The 20890-nt window shown below is 37.5% G+C and overlaps 1 protein-coding gene across 11 annotated transcripts in view; it reads right to left on the bottom strand.

Moving 5' to 3' along the window:
* Positions 1-20890, bottom strand: part of LOC118970050 (myosin-IIIa-like) — a 220068-nt gene that overhangs the window by 152256 nt on the left and 46922 nt on the right. For 9 of the 11 annotated variants that reach the window (XR_012128036.1, XR_012128035.1, XR_012128034.1 and 6 more), the window contains exons 8-10: positions 17885-18030; positions 15132-15197; positions 11910-12065 (exon numbers count right to left, since the gene is read on the bottom strand). Coding sequence is in view for 8 of the 11 variants with exons in the window: in XM_073229232.1 (XP_073085333.1) it covers positions 11910-12065; positions 15132-15197; positions 17885-18030 (368 nt within the window). In the remaining 3 variants the exon portion in view is untranslated. Of the gene's footprint in view, positions 1-11909; positions 12071-15131; positions 15198-17884; positions 18031-20890 lie in introns of those variants that run through there. The other 2 variants (XM_073229231.1, XM_073229236.1) reach the window with 2 other exon arrangements.

Here is a 20890-nt window from a genome sequence, read left to right as displayed (position 1 = left end):
CTGAGCACTTTTAACCCCTTATGGCTGGACAATATTTTAGTTTGTTTTCCATTTGTTAATCCTTGGAGATTTTCTCAAAGTTGCCTCAGATCCTGGTCTGAAGACCATATATGCTGAGACAACTGAGTGATTACAACAGAACTACAGATACAGCCAGTATTTTTGGCCTAAAAACTATGTCTGAATTATTAAATTCTTATAAATATTCCTTTTTGCTTCCATACAATTATATGCAAATATAATTTATACATATCAAAGTTATTCATCACTAGCATATCGAGGGTATCAAGTAAAATATTCAAGTGATTTCTCTTTCTATATAAAACAAATTTTAAATGATAATGTGTTAATAATGTAACTACCACAAAAAGCTATTTTAACTTGGAGTTTATCACTCAGATTCTAGGCTAGGTTTTTCCGTTATTACAAGGAGTGTAAGTCATAGCTGTGAAAATACTTTCAGGTAAATGTTCAAGATATAGGAAAGAAAGAGTTTTAGGAGCCAGTTTACATATTTCACCAAACAGGTATTCACTGCGTCAGCAGCTCAAAATGCCCTTCTATGGCAAGAAATTCCCAGATGCTTGTAAGGACTCTGCCTCACATAGGAACTGGAAGTGAGGGAAAACCAGTATTTCTCACTGCATTTTTTTCACCTGCACCATGGACTGTCATCTAAGCTTGGGGATTACATGGTCTTGTATGGAACCTAGAATCTCGAGGGAGGGACCCAAAGCTCAAGGTCAGTTTACAAATATTTGGTAGTGGCTGTGCATTCAAGAAACCAGTGCTGCTGCAGCAAGTGCAGGGAGGGTGGGCACCAAGGCAGCCTCTTATCAGGCCGGTGCTCAGGAAGCATATCTAAGGCACCCTGCTTCCTCCACTTCATGCCCAAGCCTGGCTCTATGCCTTCCTCTCGGTTCTCTGAGCCACCCAGTAATTTTCACTAAATTGCTTTTCTTCTGAAGTTGGCTTGTATTCTTTTTAGTTAAGAATGCTAAATACTACATTTCAATCACAAATGACTCTTATGTATTCCCCTTAAATCAGATAATTGAAAACTGTAAGAGTGGATTCAGGAGTAAAACTTTCAAAAATTTTATAATTCAAATTTCCCACTGATTCAGTCTTACATTCTAACATTGTCAATTTCAACTCCTGGGGGGAAAAACATGTTCCCATGGTTTGAATATATTCTAGAAGCAACTGCAGCATGCATATGCATCTTGATTTTTCCAAACAGTTGGGTAAGTTATGAGTGACTTGTTCTATTCAGGCCTTGCCTTAAAATAGGAAGTTCTTGTATCCATTCCTTAAAATAGGAAGTTCTTGTTCTTCCAATGCCTACCCTCCCCATTACAGTTCTCTGGTATAGTTGACCCTTGCACAATGCAAGGGTTAGCAGGCCAACTCCCAATGCAGCTACAAACCCCTTGTATAACTGACTCCCCCAAAATGTAAGTACCAATAGCTAACTTTTGACTGTAAGCCTTACTGATAACATAACGAATCGATTCACACACATTTTGTATGTTGTATGGATTATATACTGTATTCCTACAATAAAGTCAGCTAGAGAAAAGACATGTTTTACAAATTGTCGCAATCTTCAAAATATTTTCCATTATATTTATTGAAAACAACGCAACTATAAGTGGACCTGTGCAACTCAGAAGTGTGCTGTTCAAGGGTCAACTGCAGGAAGGCAATAGATTAAAATGTTACGCATGATTGATATTGTTATACACTTCTCTATATCTTCTAAATTTGTTAAAAATAAACATATATAGGAGCCAAAATTAAATAATTTGGAAGAGTGGAACAGTAATGTGTTGAATTCAGAAATGAGACAAAATTAGAAACATAAACAAACAGGAAAACATAGGAGAGGATGTGAAAATAACTATAAAATGGCCTAATGCAATCAGGTGCCTATAATAAAAGTCATTTCCTAACAGTACCTTAGCAATTCAAAAGTAGCTACGAGGGGTGGAGCCAACATGGCGGTGTGAGTAGTACAGTGGAAATCTCCTCCCAAAAACATACATATTTTTGAAAATACATCAAATACAACTAATCCTAAAAGAGAGACCAGAAGACACAGGACAATAGCCAGACTACATCCACACGTGCAAGAGCCCAGCACCTGGTGAAAGGGGTAAGATACAACCCCCGGCCCGGCAGGACCCAAGCATGCCTCCCCCCAGCTCCCGGCAGGAGGAGAGGTGTCAGAGCGGGGAGGGAGAGGGAGCCCAGGACTGCTAAACACCCAGGCCCAGTCACCCGCAACAGAGCGCAGACACAGTGCATGTATGGAAGGCTGGAAACTAGGGAAACAGGGCAGCAAGACCTCTGAGAGGGTTCCGAAGCTCATGCCCCTGTGACAAAGAAAAGCAGTGCTTTTTGAAAGTCTTAAAGGGACAGAGACGTAACAGCTAGACAGAAACAACACAGGTCACAGCCCAGTGGCTGGAAATTACAGGGAAAACCGGGCACACTAACCCCCTGGGCAACAGCTCTGAGACCCCTCACGAAGGAAAACAGCCAAACACCCCCCACCCCGGTCCATCACCCCTCCGGGCGCTGCGAAACCAGAGAAGCAGCCTAAGGCAGACCACACCCCCAGAAAGGGAGATTCCTCCATATTCGCCAGGCAAGACACAAAGACCCAGTCTACACGCAATTACCGAAGACAAGCCACTAGGGGTCGCAGTTGTCCCAGTAAAGAAAGGCCAGTAGCAAGTGAAAAGTTTGCCACCCCCCAGCTGACAGTCAATAGCACCTACCAAAATGAAAAGGCAAAAAAATATGATCCAGACAAGACTAACCCAGACAGCTTCAGCATCTGCTACATCTTCCCCTGAGAAGGAACCTGGAGAGATAGATTTAACCAGTCTTCCTGAAAAAGAATTCAAAACAAAAGTCATAACCATGCTGATGGATTTGCAGAGAAATATGCAAGAACTAAGGAAGGAGAATATAGAAATAAAACAAGCTCTGCAAGGACTTCAGAACAAAATGGATGAGATGCAAGAGAGCATTAATGGACTAGAAAACAGAGAACAGGAATGCAGCGAAGCTGATGCAGAGAGAGATAAAAGGATCCAGGAATGAAAGAATTCTAAGAGAGCTGAGTGACCAATCTAAAAAGAACAATATCTGCATTATAGGGGTACCAGAAGAAGAAGAGAGAGAAAAAGGGATAGAAAGTGTCTTTGAAGAAATAATTGCTGAAAACTTCCCCAAACTAGGGGAAGAAATGGCCTCTCAGACCACAGAGGTACACAGAACTCCCATGACAAGGGATCCAAGGAGGGCAACACCAAGACACATAATAAGTAAAATGGCAAAGATCAAAGACAAGGACAAAGTATTAAAGGCAGCCAGAGAGAAAAAAAAGGTTACCTACAAAGGAAAACCAATCAGGCTATCAGACTTCTCAACAGAAACCCTACAGACCAGAAGAGAATGGCATGATCTACTTAATGCAATGAAACAGAAGGGCCTCGAACCAAGACTACTGTATCCAGCACGATTGTCATTTAAATATGAAGGAGGGATTAAACAATTCCCAGACAAGCAAAAGTTGAGGGAATTTGCATCCCACAAACCACCTCTACAGGGCATCTTACAGGGACTGCTTTAGATGGGAGCACTCCTAAAAATAGAAGAGAACAAAACACCCAACATATGAAGAAGGTAGGAGGAGGAAGAATAAGAAGGGAGAGAAATAAAGAATCATCAGACCGTGTATATAATAGCTCAACAAGCGAGTTAAGTTAGACAGTAAGATAGTAAAGAAGCTAGCACTGAACCTTTGGTAACCACAAACTTACAGCCTGCAATGGCAATAAGTACATACCTTTCAATAATCACCCTAAATGTAAATGGACTGAATACACCAATCAAAAGACACAGAGTAATAGAATGGATAAAAAAAGCAAGATCCATCCATATGCTGCTTACAAGGGACTCACCTCAAACTGAAAGACATGCACAGACTTAAACTCAAGGGATGGAAAAACATATTTCAGGCAAACAACAGTGAGAAGAAAGCAGCGACTGCAGTACTAATATCAGACAAAATAGACTTCAAAACAAAGAAAGTAACAAGAGATAAAGAAGGACACTACATAATGATAAAGGGCTCAGTTCAACAAGAGGATATAACCATTATAAATATATATGCACCCAATACAGGAGCACCAGCATTTGTGAAACAAATACTAACAGAACTAAAGAGGGAAATAGACTGCAATGCATCCATTTTAGGAGACTTCAACATACCACTCAGCCCAAAGGAGAGATCCACCGGGCAGAAAATATGTAAGGACACACAGGCACTGAACAACACACTATAACAGGTGGACCTAATAGACATCTACAGAACTCTACATCCAAAAGCAACAGGATACACATTCTTCTCAAGTGCACATCGAATATTCTCCAGAAGAGACCATATACTAGGTCACAAAAAGAGCCTCAGTAATTCAAAAAGATTGGAATCCTACCAACCAACTTTTCAGACCACAAAGGCATAAAACTAGAAATAAACTGTACAAAGAAAGCAAAAAGGCTCACAAACACATGGAGGCTTAACAACACACTCCTAAATAATCAATGGATCAATGACCAAATCAAAATGGAGATCCAGCAATATATGGAAACAAACGACAACAACAACACAAAGCCCCAACTACTGTGGGACACAGCAAAAGCAGTCTTAAGAGGAAAGTACATAGCAATCCAGGCATATTTAAAAAAGGAAGAACAATCCCAAATGAATGGTCTAATGTCACAACTATTGAAATTGGAAAAAGAAGAACAAATGAGGCCTAAGGTAAGCAGATGGAGGGACACAATAAAGATCAGAGAAGAAATAAATAAAACTGAGAAGAATAAAACAATAGCAAAAATCAATGAAACCAAGAGCTGGTTCTTCGAGAAAATAAACAAAATAGATAAGCCTCTAGCAAGACTTATTACGAGGAAAAGAGAGTCAACACAAATCAACAGAATCAGAAACAAGAAAGGAAAAATCATGACAGACCCCAGAGAAATACAGAGAATTATTAGAGAGTACTATGAAAACCTATATGCTAACAAGCTGGGAAACCTAGGAGAAATGGACAACTTTCTAGAAAAATGCAACCTCCCAAGACTGACCAAGGTAGAAACAGAAAATCTAAACAGACCAATTACCAGCAATGAAATTGAAGCAGTAATCAAAAAACTACCAAAGAAAAAAAATCCCGGGCCAGATGGATTCACCTCGGAATTTTATCAGACATACAGGGAAGACATAATACCCATTCTCCTTAAAGTTTTCCAAAAAAGAGAAGAGGAGGGGATACTCCCAAACTCATTCTACGAAGCCAACATCACCCTAATACCAAAACCAGGCAAAGACCCCACTAAAAAAGAAAACTACAGACCAATATCCCTGATGAACGTAGATGCAAAAATACTCAACAGAATATTAGCAAACCGAATTCAAAAATACATCAAAAGGATCGTACACCATGACCAAGTGGGATTCATCCCAGGGATGCAACGATGGTACAACATTCGAAAGTCCATCAACATCATCCACCACATCAACAAAAAAAAAGACAAAATCCACATGATTATCTCCATAGATGCTGAAAAAGCATTCAACAAAATTCAACATCCATTCAAGATAAAAACTCTCAGAAAAATGGGAATAGAGGGCAAGAACTTCAACATAATAAAAGCCATATATCATAAATCCACAGCCAACATTATATTGAACAGCGAGAAGCTGAAAGCTTTTCCTCTGAGATACGGAACTAGACAGAGATGCCCACTCTCCCCACAGTTATTTAACACAGTACTGGAGGACATAGCCGCGGCAATCAGACAAAACAAAGAAATACAAGGAATCCAGATTGGTAAAGAAGAAGTTAAACTGTCACTATTTGCAGATGACATGATACTGTACATAAAAAACCCTAAAGACTCTACCCCAAAACTACTAGAACTGATATCGGAATACAGCAAAGTTGCAGGATACAAAATTAACACACAGAAATCTGTGGCTTTCCTATACACTAACAATGAACCAACAGAAAGAGAAATCAGGAAAACAACTCCATTCACAATTGCATTAAAAAGAATAAAATACCTAGGAATAAACCTAACCAAAGAAGTGAAAGACTTATACTCTGAAAACTACAAGTCACTCTTAAGAGAAATTAAAGGGGACACTAACAAATGGAAACTCATTCCATGCTCGTGGCTAGAAAGAATTAATATCGTCAAAATGGCCATCCTGCCCAAAGTAATATACAGATTTGATGCAATCCCTATGAAACTACCAGCAACATTCTTCAATGAACTGGAACAAATAATTCAAACATTCATATGGAAACACCAAAGACCCCGAATAGCCAAAGCCATCCTGAGAAAGAAGAATAAAGTAGGGGGGATCTCACTACCCAACTTCAAGCTCTACTATAAAGCCATAGTACTGAAGACAATTTGGTACTGGCACAAGAACAGAGCCACAGACCAATGGAACAGAATACAGACTCCAGACATTAACCCAGACATATATGGTCAATTAATATTTGATAAAGGAGCCATGGACATACAATGGCGAAATGACAGTCTCTTCAACAGATCATGCTGGCAAAACTGGACAGCTACATGTAGGAGAATGAAACTGAAACATTGTCTAACTCCATATACAAAAGTAAATTCAAAATGGATCAAAGACCTGAATGCAAGTCATGAAACCATTAAACTCGTGGAAAAAAACATAGGCAAAAACCTCTTAGACATAAATATGAGTGACTTCTTCTTGAACATATCTCCCCAGGCAAGGAAAACAACAGCAAAAATGAACAAGTGGGACTATATTAAGCTGAAAAGCTTCTGTATAGCAAAAGACACCATCAATAGAATAAAAAGGAACTCTACAGCATGGGAGAATAAATTTGAAAATGACAGATCCGATAAAGGCTTGACGTCCAAAATATATAAAGAGCTCACATGCCTCAACAAACAAAAAACAAATAATCCAATTAAAAAATGGGCAGAGGAACTGAACAGACAGTTTCCCAAAAAAGAAATACAGATGGCCAACAGACACATGAAAAGATGCTCCACATCACTAATTATCAGAGAAATGCAAATTAAAACTACAATGAGGTATCACCTCACACCAGTAAGGATGGCTGCCATCGAAAAGTCAACCAACAACAAATGTTGGCAAGGTTGTGGAGAAAGGGGAACCCTCCTACACTGCTGGTGGGATTGTAAATTAGTTCAACCATTGTGGAAAGCAGTATGGAGGTTCATCAAAATGCTCAAAACAGACTTACCATTTGACCCAGGAATTCCACTCCTAGGAATTTACCCTAAGAACGCAGCAATCAAGTCTGAGAAAGACAGATGCACCCCTACGTTTATCACAGCACTATTTACAACAGCCAAGAATTGGAAGCAACCTAAATGTTCATCAATAGATGAATGGATAAAGAAGATATGGTACATATACACAATGGAATACTACTCAGCCATAAGAAGAGGGCAAATCCTACCATTTGCAGCAACATGGATGGACCTGGAGGGTATTATGCTCAGCGAAATAAGCCCAGCGGATAAAGAGAAATACCAAATGATTTCACTCATCTGTGGAGTATAAGAACAAAGGAAAAACTGAAGGAACAAAACAGCAGCAGAATCACAGAACCCAAGAATGGACTAACAGGTACCAAAGGGAAAGCGACTGGGGAGGATGGGTGGGTAGGGAGGGATAAGTGGGGGGAAGAAGAAGGGGGGTATTAAGATTAGCATGCATGGGGGGGAGAAAGGGGAGGGCTGTACAAGACAGAGAAGACAAGTAGTGATTCTACAACATTTTGCTATGCTGATGGACAGTGACTGTAAAGGGGTTTATAGGGGGGACCTGGTATAGGGGAGAGCCTAGTAAACATAATATTTGTCATGTAAGTGTAGATTAATAACAAAAAAAAAGAAAGAAAGAAAAGGGGGATTACTCCCTGATAGGATAAAACTAACTGTAAATCAACAATTAATGCATGCTTTAAATATCCTTAATTTTGATCACTTAGAGGGTGTCAGATGATCGGCTATGGAGGTACATTTTTCTGATAATATTCCTTTCTCTTAAGAAAAAAAAAAAAAAAGCAGTTCCTGTGTGTGGTGACCTCCAATGAGTTCTACACAATCGTATAAAGGGCATATCAAAGTGTGGGCAAAGGGCCTGTTTGTGTTTATACAGAGGATCAAAGCCTAATTTGGCTACCCAGAAAATGAACTAAGATACGATATGAAGAAGAACTTCCAACATCAGCACTCTCTGGAAGACTCATACCAGAAGATGATCATCAAAAAACCTCAACAAAGACCCAGGCGGTGCTGCAGCTATAGCTGCATTCATCCCACTGGTTCTTGGACTTACCATGGGAATGAAGGAGATATCTAAGCTGGCCTGTGCATACAGTAAAACAACAAATTTGACTGGATCTATACTGTCGGAACTCAACCAAGAATTAGGAGAAGTGCAAGTCGTAACACTCCAAAATCATGTGACTATGGACTATCTACTGTTAAAAGAACATCTGGAATGTGAACAGTCCCCAGGAATGGGTTGTTTTAATTTGTCTGATTTCTCTCAGACTGTTCAAGTTCATTGGACAATATCCACCATATCATAGGTAAGTTTTCACAAATGCCTAAGGTGCCTAACTGTTTTCTTGGTTTCACTGGAGATGGCTGGTAATTATAGGTCTGCTTTGGTTATGTAACTGTACTGCTATTATGTTAATGTGTGTGCACAATTTAGTTAGTAGTTTAAAACCTATACATGCTGAAGTTACTCTACAAGAAGATATGTCAAAGAAATAATCAATCTTCCCATGTTTTCTTCCATCTGCTACTTCTATAGCTTTTCTTCTACCTTCCTAATTACAACCCTTAAATAGAATTCGTGCCCCATATCAAATTTACCGAGTATCATAATTCCTCCAAGTGGTAAAGATACCTCAAGACAAATGCTGGGCATAGAAGCCACAGGGCATAAATCTGCAAAGAAGTAAGAAGCTAACCTTTTCAAACAATATGGCTTCTCTCTCACCAACTTTACATTTCCCTGTATGGCCCGAGAAAATGACTGGTTAGCGAGAGACGGGTAAGATTCCTCAAGGGAGGAACAACCTAAGACAGGCACAGTCACAGGGGGGCCATCAGGTGAGAAATTGGGGATCAACATAGATGAGGCTTAGAACCTCACCTCCCCTGTTCTGAGAGAAATCTTCTGTATCCATGGATGTTTTATTGCCCTTGTCTAGCTTGTATTAACACATAGTCTACAGGCACACACCTGATCATCTACATTTGCTCTTTTACAACACTAAAGTATGTTTTTTACCTTTATCTTGCATCTACCTACCACTTCAGCATTTTATTAAAAATAATAATAATAAAGAGAGAAATGTTGTATCCACATATAAGTCAAGTATAAAAATCAAACGAATATTCATATTTGAACTGATTGTTTATAGTTCGTAATGTGTGATCAAAACTGAAAGTTTCTGTGATGACTGCCCTTGTACTGTTCACCATGTAACTTATTCACTATGTGAGAATTTGTTCTCCATGTAAGAACTTGTTCGTTATGCTTCAGAAGATTGGAGACTGACAAAAATTAGGCTTGGAGTGGATTAATGATTGTTCCTTGAGCATTGACTCCCCTATACAGAATTTTATTGTTGTTAACAACCATTTGATCAATAAATATGAGAGATGCCCTCTCAAAAAAAAAAAAAGTACAGACTTCCAAGTGTAAAATAAATAAGTAACTGGGATGTAATGCATAGCATAAGGAATATAGTCAAAATATTGTAACAACTTTGTATGGTGATAGCTGGTAGCTAGAATTATCATGTATATAAATGTTGAATCATTGTGTTGCACACCTGAAACTAATGTAATACTGTATGTCAACTACCCTTCAAAAAAAATTATTATCTACAAAAAAAAAAACAAAAAAAAACCTGAACAGCTACATGTAAGATAATGAAACTGGATCATTGTCTAACACCATACACAAAGGTAAATTTTAAATGGATCAAAGACCTAAATATAAGTCATGAAACTATAAAACTCTTAGAAAAAGACATACGTAAAAATCTCTTGGACATAAACATGAGCGACTTCTTCATGAACCTATCTCCCCAGGCAAGGGAAACAAAAGCAAAAATGAACAGGTGAGACTATATCAAGCTGAAATCTTCTGTACAGCAAAGGACACCATCAATAGAACAAAAAGGCATCCAACAGTATGGGAGAATATATTCATAAATAACAGATACAATAAAGGGTTGAGATCTAAGATATATAAAGAGCTCATGTACCTCAACAAAGAAAAAGCAAATAATCCAATTAAGAAATGGGCAGAGGAGCTGAACAGACAGTTCTCCAAAGAAGAAATTCAGATGGCCAACAGACACATGAAAAGATGCTCCACATCGCTAGTCATCAGAGAAATGCAAATTAAAACCACAATGAGATATCACCTCACACCAGTAAGGATGGCCACCATCCAAAAGACAAACAACAACAAATGTTGGCGAGGTTGTGGAGAAAGGGGAACCCTCCTACACTGCTGGTGGGAATGTCAATTAGTTCAACCATTTTGGAAAGCAGTATGGAGGTTCCTCAAAAAGCTCAAAATAAAAACACCATTTGACCCAGGAATTCCACTCCTAGGAATTTACCCTAAAAATGCAGCATCCCAGTTTGAAAAAGCCATATACACCTCTATGTTTATTGCAGCACTATTTATAATAGCCAAGAAATGGAAGCAACCTAAGTATCCATCGGTAGATGAATGGATAAAGAAGATGTGGTTAGTACATATACACAGTGGAATACTATTTAGCCATAAGAAGAAAACAAATCCTACCATTTGCAACAATATGGATGGAGCTAGAGTATTATGCTCAGTGAAATAAGCCAGGCAGAGAAAGACAAGTACCAAATGATTTCACTCTTATGTGGAGTAGAAGAACAAAGAAAAAACTGAAGGAACAAAACAGCAGCAGAATCACAGAACCCAAGAATGAACTAACAGTTACCAAAGGGAAAGGGACTGGGGAGGATGAATGGGAAGGGAGGGATAAGGTGGGGGAATAAAAGGGGGGAATTATGATTAGCATGTATAATGGGGGGGGCACGTGGAGGGCTGTGCAACACAGAGAAGACAAGTAGTGATTCTACAGCATCTTACTTCGCTGATGGACAGTGACTGTAATGGGGTTTGTGGGGGTTTCTTGGTGATGTGGGGAGTCTAGTAAACATAATGTTTCTCATGTAGTTGTAGATTAATGGTACCAAAATAAAAAATTATAATAATAATAAAAACAAACATACATACCAACTATAATAAGTAAAAAACATACTCCATTATTATAAAAACTAAACATAGTAGTTTATTAAAAATCCAAACAGGAGGAATGAATAAAGATATTAAAAATGCTTTGAGGGTATAATTCAACTACGGAGAAGGATACCAATACATAATAGTACCAAAAAGTCTTTGAACTTTTGTGTTCTTTTTAAAGTCTCAAACCTAAGTTACCTAACTTTACAGATGAGCAGAAAATACAAGAAGACCTATACCAATACTAATCATTAACTGAAGTTTACATTCTTTGTTCTGATGAAATTGCTTCAAAAATGCTGTCAGTGATTTTTACTCCTATTGGGATACAACCCAACATGTGACATTCACTTTTCATACAATTACCCCATTTTCTCCAAACCCAAGTTCTTTTCTTACCTTAACAATTATTGCATTATAAAACCATTCAGAGTCTTTAGATGTTTAGATTTTGGGGGTCAAGATATGATTTGATTACCTGGCTTTTTCTGTGCCTCCCACACATTGATGAACATCGATGAATTCCATGAGTTGTTTTTGCAGCATTACATCTTTGCCAACAATTTGAGTAATGAATTTATGCTGTAAAAGATCTGACACTGTTGGGCGCTTTTCATAATCTTTAGTCAAGCACCTGCACTGGCAAAAAAGGAACATGCAATTATTTGATAAGTTAGAGTCTGAAATTGTTTTTCATATTCCTAAAAACTGCTCTAACACAAAAGAACAGTGCTCCTCACAAAGCTCAACTCGAGGAGCATATCTGAAAAGATGTTAAACTGAAATACAATGAAAGAAATATTCGTGAAAGCGCACACATCTGTGGGTGTGATTAGGCTGCAGTGACACCAACTTCCAACTGAACGCTCCGTCCCCAGTCTCCCAGCAAGCATTCTTGCAGAGTGATAATTAAACTTGGTCTCTACCAGTCTCCTTCACAAGCCAGTAGCTAAATATTAGCGACAATCAAGTCATTACAGTTACAATGCTTATCTAAAATTAAAACAAACTTCTCAGTTTCTCTTCCCAAATGCTTTTAAAGGCTTCTCAATTGATGTAGTTTTCCTACATGATAAAACTGATAACACATTTGAGAAGACTGATGTGCTGAGGATGTTTAAATTCCATGTCAGTAGATGTTTTTGGAGGCCAGACAGTAGATGTTCTACAGCATATCACACTTAATAGCTTCAACCAGAGCCATGGTCATGAGAAAAGATATGGTGAGTGAGAGCATCTGAAACAGCACCACTGAACAATTTTAGGATGTTGAATTAGCTGTGACAGCTGTCTTCAAATATTTGGAAAAGGGTTTAGATTAGTTTTCAATGATCACAAGGGACAAAACCTAGGATCAGTTGGTGGAATTAAAAGAGAAACATTTCAGGTCAGCATATGGAAGAACTTTTCAACTGTGAGGCTTATCAAAGATAGAATGGGCTGCATTGGGAAGTGTGGTCATTTTTATTAGGGATGATTAGGTACTGACTGGACGGCCACTCAGTGCACATGTTCTAGAAGGATTTACACTCTGGATAGGAGTTGGACCCAAATATATTTCCAATGCCTTTTTAACCCCGAGATTCAGAGGATTACGAGAAAGCTGGTCAGCCAGGCTGCCATTTGGGGATATAGAAAAAGAAAAAAAGAAGAAGCTCATGCCTTGACTTGAGCAGTGACATTTCTTATCTGTTTTGTTACTCCTCTTAGGAGGACAGTTTGGTGATTAATTTTTGGGGCTAAACAAAAAAGTTACTTCCCAGGGATGCTAAAATATGCCAAGGAATTGGATGATAATGTCTAAAGATAATAAGTGCTCTTAGTTTTCATTCAGTTTAACAGTATGTGTCAGTTTCAGATATCTGTAGCGTTTGTGTCAATGCATCAGCTGTCACATATTAAATCACTTTATTCAAGTAAAACTTTATCGAATGGCTGATGAGTATGGGTACTCTTCTAGACACTGTAGTCATGGCAACAAGTAAGGCATGTTCAGGACTCTGTGGTTGCTTATGGTCTATTTAGGGAGAAAAATACCTAAACAAGGAGTTAAGTAAAAGTGGCCATACTACCACTGGAAGAGAAACAAAATACAATGACAGCACACAGGACTGAAGACTGACTGCCTGGAGGAAATCAGGAACTGTTTCTCACAGGTGAAACTCTGTGAAACATGTCAAAGTCACCACATGTCACCGAGGCTCTGCGTGGAAGGATCTGCAGACATTGCGCCTGATTGTGAATCGTGGGGAGCCCTTCTGTTACCAGTGATTCTCCCAAGGGATCTGTGAAATTTGACTGCAGTTTACTAAATATTCTGTATTTTGTGGTACATTGAGTAGTTCCCCCTTATCTGAGGTTCTGCCTTACACAGTTTCAGTTACCCATGGTAAACCACAGTTCGAAAGAGACCATGTGGTCAGAAAGTCAACAGTAGCCTAAGGCTAGTCACAGTGCCATGTCATTCACCTCATTTCATCTCTTCATGAAGGCATTTTATCACCTCACATCATCAAAAGAAGGGTGAGTATAGTAAAGTAAGATATTTTGAGGGACAGACCACATTCACATACTTTTTATTGTTATAATTGTTCTAATTATATTTTTATAATTGCTCTATTTTGTTAGTATTGTTAATCTCTCACTGAAATTTCTATATTAAACTTTTTCATTGGTATGTATGTTTAGGAAAAAACATAGAATATAGAGGGTTTGGCACTCTCTGTAGTTTCAGGCTTCCACTAGGGGTCCTGGAACAGATCCCTGGCTGATAAGGAGGAACTACTACACTCAGTAATATATAGGTAAGTGAAATCTGAAAAAATATCCTAGCAGATTATCAACCTTCCTTGGGTTTGCATGACTCTAAATCTAAGCCTCTTGTCTTTATAGTAATACAAAGATATTCTTGGTAGAAAAACCAATGATGACAGCATGGATGGGTATTGCCAGTACCTTTTATCTTTGCACTTTCTACAGTATCTGAGTAGTGTTTGACACACCAAATCTTAATGTCTCCTCTCCCTCATTTACAGCCTGGGGTTTTACCTTATTTTTTAAGGTGAAGACATAATAAAGATTATGAAAAAAATTTGTGGGCAGATATTTAGAAATGGTTGTCTCATAGCTTCTAGGCAATTTTTTGTAAGCACTGCACTTGTGCTAAATATTTGTCATATTAAAAATGTTCATTGAATCTCAAATGTACAAGCATCTTATCAATATCATTATCTAATTCACTGATTGCAATGAAAATTCTCTGATTGTAATGAGAATTAGTAACAGATAAATGAGGGATTAAATCACTGAAAAAAATAGATGTAAGTGAGCAGGTGGAAGATGCTAAGGGCATAACTGCAAAAAGCAGGTGGACAGAGATTGTGTTCATGGATGATGAAGCATCTGCAGAAGCATAGCCATCGTTAAGCGACTAAACATGACCCCAGGATCATTATTTGAACAACAATGAATTCACTGAACATTCAGAAGACTCTACAAATGCTTCTTTTGAAGACAATAATGGAAAGCTCTGGGGCAATTTAAGAGGTAAGAAATAAGGAGGAGATTTAATAGACAAGAAATTTAGTATATGAGAAATAAGGAAGAGATTCAGAAGCATGGAGGAATTGTATTTGGCACACTTCAAAGTTCCAATGGGAAGGTATCTCTGATTTTTTAAAAAGACTCTGCTGTTACTCACCTGCTAATGAAGTCATTGAATTCTGCTGACCATATCTCAGGCTGCCTTAGTTTTGGGGGTGGGTTTCTAGAACAGTAAAAATTAGAGTTGGACTGTGCACATTGGTCAGTCTGAAAAGTCAGAGGCAGAGGCAGCCAGGTGCTGCCAGGTGTAATCAAGCAGCACCATCATTTCCCAGTTCAGACAGATAATTCGTTGTTAATCATTCTTTATATAAAATGACAGATTCCTTGTTTCTCCAAAAGCATTTAATGTATGACCCAGTTGAGAACAGTGTAGCACAGAGAAGGCACATAGTGGATCTGTGACATCTTACTACACTGATGGACAGTGACTGCTTTGGAGTATGGGTGGCGACTTGATAATGTGGGTAAATGTAGTAACCACATTGTTTTTTCATGTGAAACCTTCATAAGAGTGTATATCAATCATAAAAAAAAATGTTTGATCCAATTTTTCTAACTGATAATTTTTTTCTTTTAAGGAACTTTCTTGCTTCCACCTGAGAGCCCTGGGAGAAAACATCAGTACTCAGAAAAATAGAAACAATGAATATGAGGAATAATATTTTGTACTCGAGTCCTGCAGAAGTCTCTGAGGGAATGTGTAAGGCACAGCAGCAGAAAGGGACACAGAGAATGCCTTCATGAGCTGCTCTGGTACTGACACATGGCTGGAAACAAGATTGCAAAAGTAAGGGACTGGAAAGTATGATTAGCTATAAACTCTGAATGCCACTTAAAAGATTTTGTTACTAATTCCTGTCATTTTAAGCTGAACAAATCTTTTCTTTTTGGCATGTTCATGAATACAAAGGCATATAACTTGAAAACGAGGCTGACCTAACTCTGTAATCAAGCAACATTGATCAACCATGATAGTTGAATTTGCTGAAGTACTGCTTTATGTTAATTCTAACAGCCCTTGTTTTCATTAGTGGAATGGAAATACTTTGTCTTCAGTTCTGCATTACTCCTTAAATAGCTTATAATGAAATTAATGTACAGTTTGTACAGGCTCATTAAAGAAAAGTGCAGCTACTCATTTGCCCTGGATCAGGCCTAAAGCTCATTTTACAATCTTCAGAGCTCGTTCAAGATTGCCGATTTGCACATTAAAAGAAGCAATTCTTATCTCCAACAATCTTGTTTTGTTTTTTGTCCTGAAAATTTCCTTTGGAAGAGATTTATTGGCTTGCTTTGAGTATAATGAAGTTTAGACGATATTAGACCACTCAGAACTGGGTAGCTTTTCAGATCCCCTCTTTCTAAATTTGTCTACCGCTAATATTCTAAAAATTTGGCTTTAGAGATATACCGGTTGTAGAAGCAATAAGAAATGACTAATATGATGCAGTTTCCAGAAGTGCCTTGCATGTGTTGACAATGTCATTCCTGCTCCATGTGGGCACAATCACCAAGAATGACAGCATTAGGCTAACTGGCTGTTTAAAACAATGATTACAATGGCTCAGGATGTACAGAGATCCATCTTATATACTGAATGACAGTAGGAGCTAGGAAATGTAGATTTTTTTTTCTATTTTCCTCATATTTAATGAAATGTTTTAGACTTGGTATAGAATAGGTTTTTGTTCTTTTTTGTAACCTTGTTTCCTATTTACCAAATAAGCAGTATATTTTACAAACAGTAAGATTTGAGATATACATTGAAATTATGCAAAGGATGACATATATCTAAGGTATTATAATTCAGAACATATACATAAGATAGGAAATTCAAAGGTAAAATTAAAAACACGTTCAAATGCTTTGGTTTTATATTAACTGAACTCCATGCCACATATTCCAAATGAATCTATTTGGAAATGAATACAACATATTGGCATTATTTCTTTAGGACTAGAAAACTACCTTCCCACCCCCAACACAAACACTCACTGCCAGGGCTTTGTACAAATGATTATAGGCACCAGGACCACAATATTTGTTTTAATGTAGAGCATGGTAACAAACTATAACTTACCACCTTAGCACTCTGCCCTGGACCCCTGTCTATAGGCCCTGTGTGTGCAATCCATTAGAATTAGGGCAAATCCTTAAGAAACTCTTCAAAAAGATAACAAAATAATAAACAGGCAGACTTTTCACATCAGTTTTCTGATATATCTGGGAACTAACCAAAGCCCATACAAAACAGCATTTGAATAGTTATAGGATAAGCAGGGGAAAGTTTGTCAATATACACATGGAAGCAGAATGGGCTTCAGAGAGGAAAGTGCTTTCATGACTCCAAAGAGATCATTCTTCTAAGTTTACTGTTTTACATTAAATTATTCAAACATGAGAATATTTTAAATTATTATTTTATCAGTACATTTATAACTTTCTTAATATTATTTTAAAGTTATAAATAAAGGGAAGTCTTAGCAAGTAGTAAAAAAATTATTTGACTGGTAGAGTGAGACAGAACAAGTCATGCTGCATTGGCCATGGACAAGAGAGCCTCAAGACTGATTTGGGAGCAGACAGAGTAGGAGGAATTGCTGTTTTCAGAGGTCAAATCCTTGCAAAAGAAAAAAGACACACTGAGTGTCAACAGCAAGCTCCTTCACTTACAATGGGGAACTGAAACTATTGAAGAAATACAGTGATTTGGAAGAAGCAGAATGACATTCCAGGCCATTCTGCTCCTAACTTGCTGAACTACATTGACTGTTTCCATGAGAGCACTCAAGGGCTGGAGGAAGAAAGATACAATGCTGGTACTGGGCCCCACGCTAGTCCTCTCACCTTGGTATTTTAAAGAGTGCTCTCATGGGATGCAGGTCAGCTAGTGGGGGATCTCCATCACCTAGCTCAATAGCCGTGATCCCCAGGGACCATGTGTCACATCTGGCATCATACGTGGTATCCAATTGCTGTTCACATGCAATCACCTAGTAGAAAATTAGAAAAAAAAATGATGAAGCTTATGATTTTAACAAACATGCAGCAAATGTTTGGAGCAATGTTTAAGAGTTCAAACTGATAAGGTTTGACAACTATGAGAAAAGGCAGTGACTTAGGAAAATAAAAGCTCAAATTATTAGTAAGTATTTGTATGCTGCGAGCAGAGAATATCTTAGCAGGCTGCAAATATCAAAGAAGAAGCCTATGAAAAGGAATGTTTCTGAAAATGCAAAACAGAAAGGGAAAAGAAACAGTGTCCCACATGGAAAGGATGGGATTAAATGGACAGCTAAGGCTTGTCAGAGGATAGCCACTCCACAGACCTTTTAAGTGTGAATGAAGACATTTATCTTGGCAAAGATAAAAAACATAACTACAATGAATTTCAAAAAAAGTTCACTAATCAAAGAATGTGATTGAGAGACAAGAGAAAAGGGAAATTTTTTTCAGTATTGTAAAGTAGTATTACATATAAGAATTATTAATTACTTCAGAATTTACTTTAAAATATGTAAATATACAGATGGACTACAAACAATTATAATGTCAGTGATCACTAAAGAGTATTCAACTTTACATTTTAAACTATTTTTTAAAACCTTTACATTTAGTGAATGCCAACCCATAGAAAAAATAAAAAATGACTTGGGCATAATGGCAAGTTAGAGTTTTATCACTGGACTACAGTACTATGAAATGACCCATAAAGTGAAAGAAAAGTATGGCCTGTCTGGAACAGTACTTCACCTTTCTCACTGTACTTAACCTCAGACTTAACACATTAACAAGCCCTTGTGTTGACACACCACAGTTTAGTTGGTATCATTTACATACATGTCACCCAGGAAGGGTAAATCCTTCATAAGTATATCTTTATTCATACCTGATACTAATGGCAATGGCAGAAAAGAATATAAGTATAAATTTATGAGTGTGAGGAAGAATAAAAGACAAGTAATGATAAACACAATACACAGGACAAAAGTTACCCTAGGAGGAAGCCAGATGGTGGGATAGAGGAAGAGCATAGAGGCAAATCTTGCTATTGGTAACATTCTGGTTCTAGATTGGGTGGTGAGCTTATGGGCAAATAAACAAGATAGCTGTGAACCAATCCATTTCTAAAGACATGAAGGCCAATAATAAATACAGACATATATAAATCATATATATAGAAAGAGAAGAGAGAATATAGTTTCCCAACTGAGAGTATGATGATGGTGACAACATCTTACACAACACTTCTCAACTTTTCCAACCAAAGTATTTGTAACATCATGGGAAGGTAAATGCCGAATCAGAGCACAGCCCAGCCTGAAATATCAGGTGCAAGCATAAGAGTCCCAAGTTTTCTATTCAAATTTCATATTTAATATGTTAAATACTCATAGAAGTATTATTCATTAATAGCCCAAAACTAGAAGCAACCCATCCCCTGCTTATGAATAAAATGTGGTGCACACATACAATGGCATATTATCCTGCCATCACAAGGCACGGAATGCTGATATCTGTTACATTGTGGATGAACGAAGCCAGACACAGGGCCACATATCACATGACTACACTGATAGGAAATGCCCATAACAGGCAAATATACAAACAGAAAGCAGATTAGTGGTGGCCTAGTGTAGGAGAGTTTGGATGGGGAGTGACTTTGAAGGAGTACGAGGTTTCTTTTAGGAGGAATAAAAATGTTCTGAAATTAGATTGTGATGGTTAACTGCACAATCCTGCAAATATGCACTTAAAAAATCATTAAACTGGACACGAGTGAATTACATAGCATGTGCATTCTATCTTGATAAAGCCGTTAAAAGTAAAAAATACAATCTATGAATTTTCCTTTCTGTAGTATACCTTTGCTTTAGAATAAAAATGTTTTTTGACCCATCTTTTTTTTTTCTAGTAAGATTGTTGCTTCAGGAAAATTCATTATTTTACACCTTCACACACGTGGTCCAGGAATATCTCCCAAAGGCTTGGGTAAATCTATGTGCCAATTTTCCTGGGACAGCTTGGTTTATGCTTTCTTTTCCAGTCATTACAAATATCATACCCTTTCACTCTGAGAAGTGTCCTGGCTTGTACAATAAGCTATAGGGTCACCTACAACAATAATTATTTCCCTTGTCTGCTTCAACCTGATACATACTCCAGTTTGGAAAGAATGGCTTTATGTAACCAAGAAATGCTACCTTTGGTCTTGAATTTAATTTAAAAATGTGAAATTAAAATTTTCACTTTTCAACTGATAACTGATTTCAACAAGTTCACCTCAGAGGTCAAAAAATCATTGCAAAATCCTATACCATTAATTATGGAGAATATACTAAATTTTTTGACCTCACTTCTAATTCCTAGAAATCTATCATTAATACCATAGAGCTAGTATACATATTATATCCTCATTAACTAGATGGGTGTTTATTCAAATTTATTCTTCAAAAATTCTAGAAGGGTAGAAATTTATTAAAATACTTCCAATCATTCACAACTTTGGAAAATGCTTATTACAGAGAGATGAATAGAATATGTACAAAATCTCAAACATATATTACATGACAGCTTGAAAAGACAACACTGAACCTTTCTCTTTTATATGGTGTCTATTGATTGCTCGCCACAGAAGAAATTCCAAACCTTGTTGCCCTACGGTAGGCTTATTAATAAAAAACAATCACTTATCAGTAAAACGTCTGTGGGTTACATGTTAAGAAGTGTCAATTTGAATTATTAACTCATTTAATACAAAATTAAATCATTTAATATATAAAACAAATTTTAGATAGATAAAAAATATTTCCTTTTACTCATAGAGTGGTTCCAGGATCCACAATCAAAATT

The sequence above is a fragment of the Manis javanica genome, chromosome 2 (assembly GCF_040802235.1).
Source record: "Manis javanica isolate MJ-LG chromosome 2, MJ_LKY, whole genome shotgun sequence".
NCBI classification, from domain to species: Eukaryota; Metazoa; Chordata; class Mammalia; order Pholidota; family Manidae; genus Manis; species Manis javanica.
The sequence above is the reverse complement of the archived record's forward strand: the minus strand, read 5'-3'. Positions and strand labels throughout refer to the sequence as shown.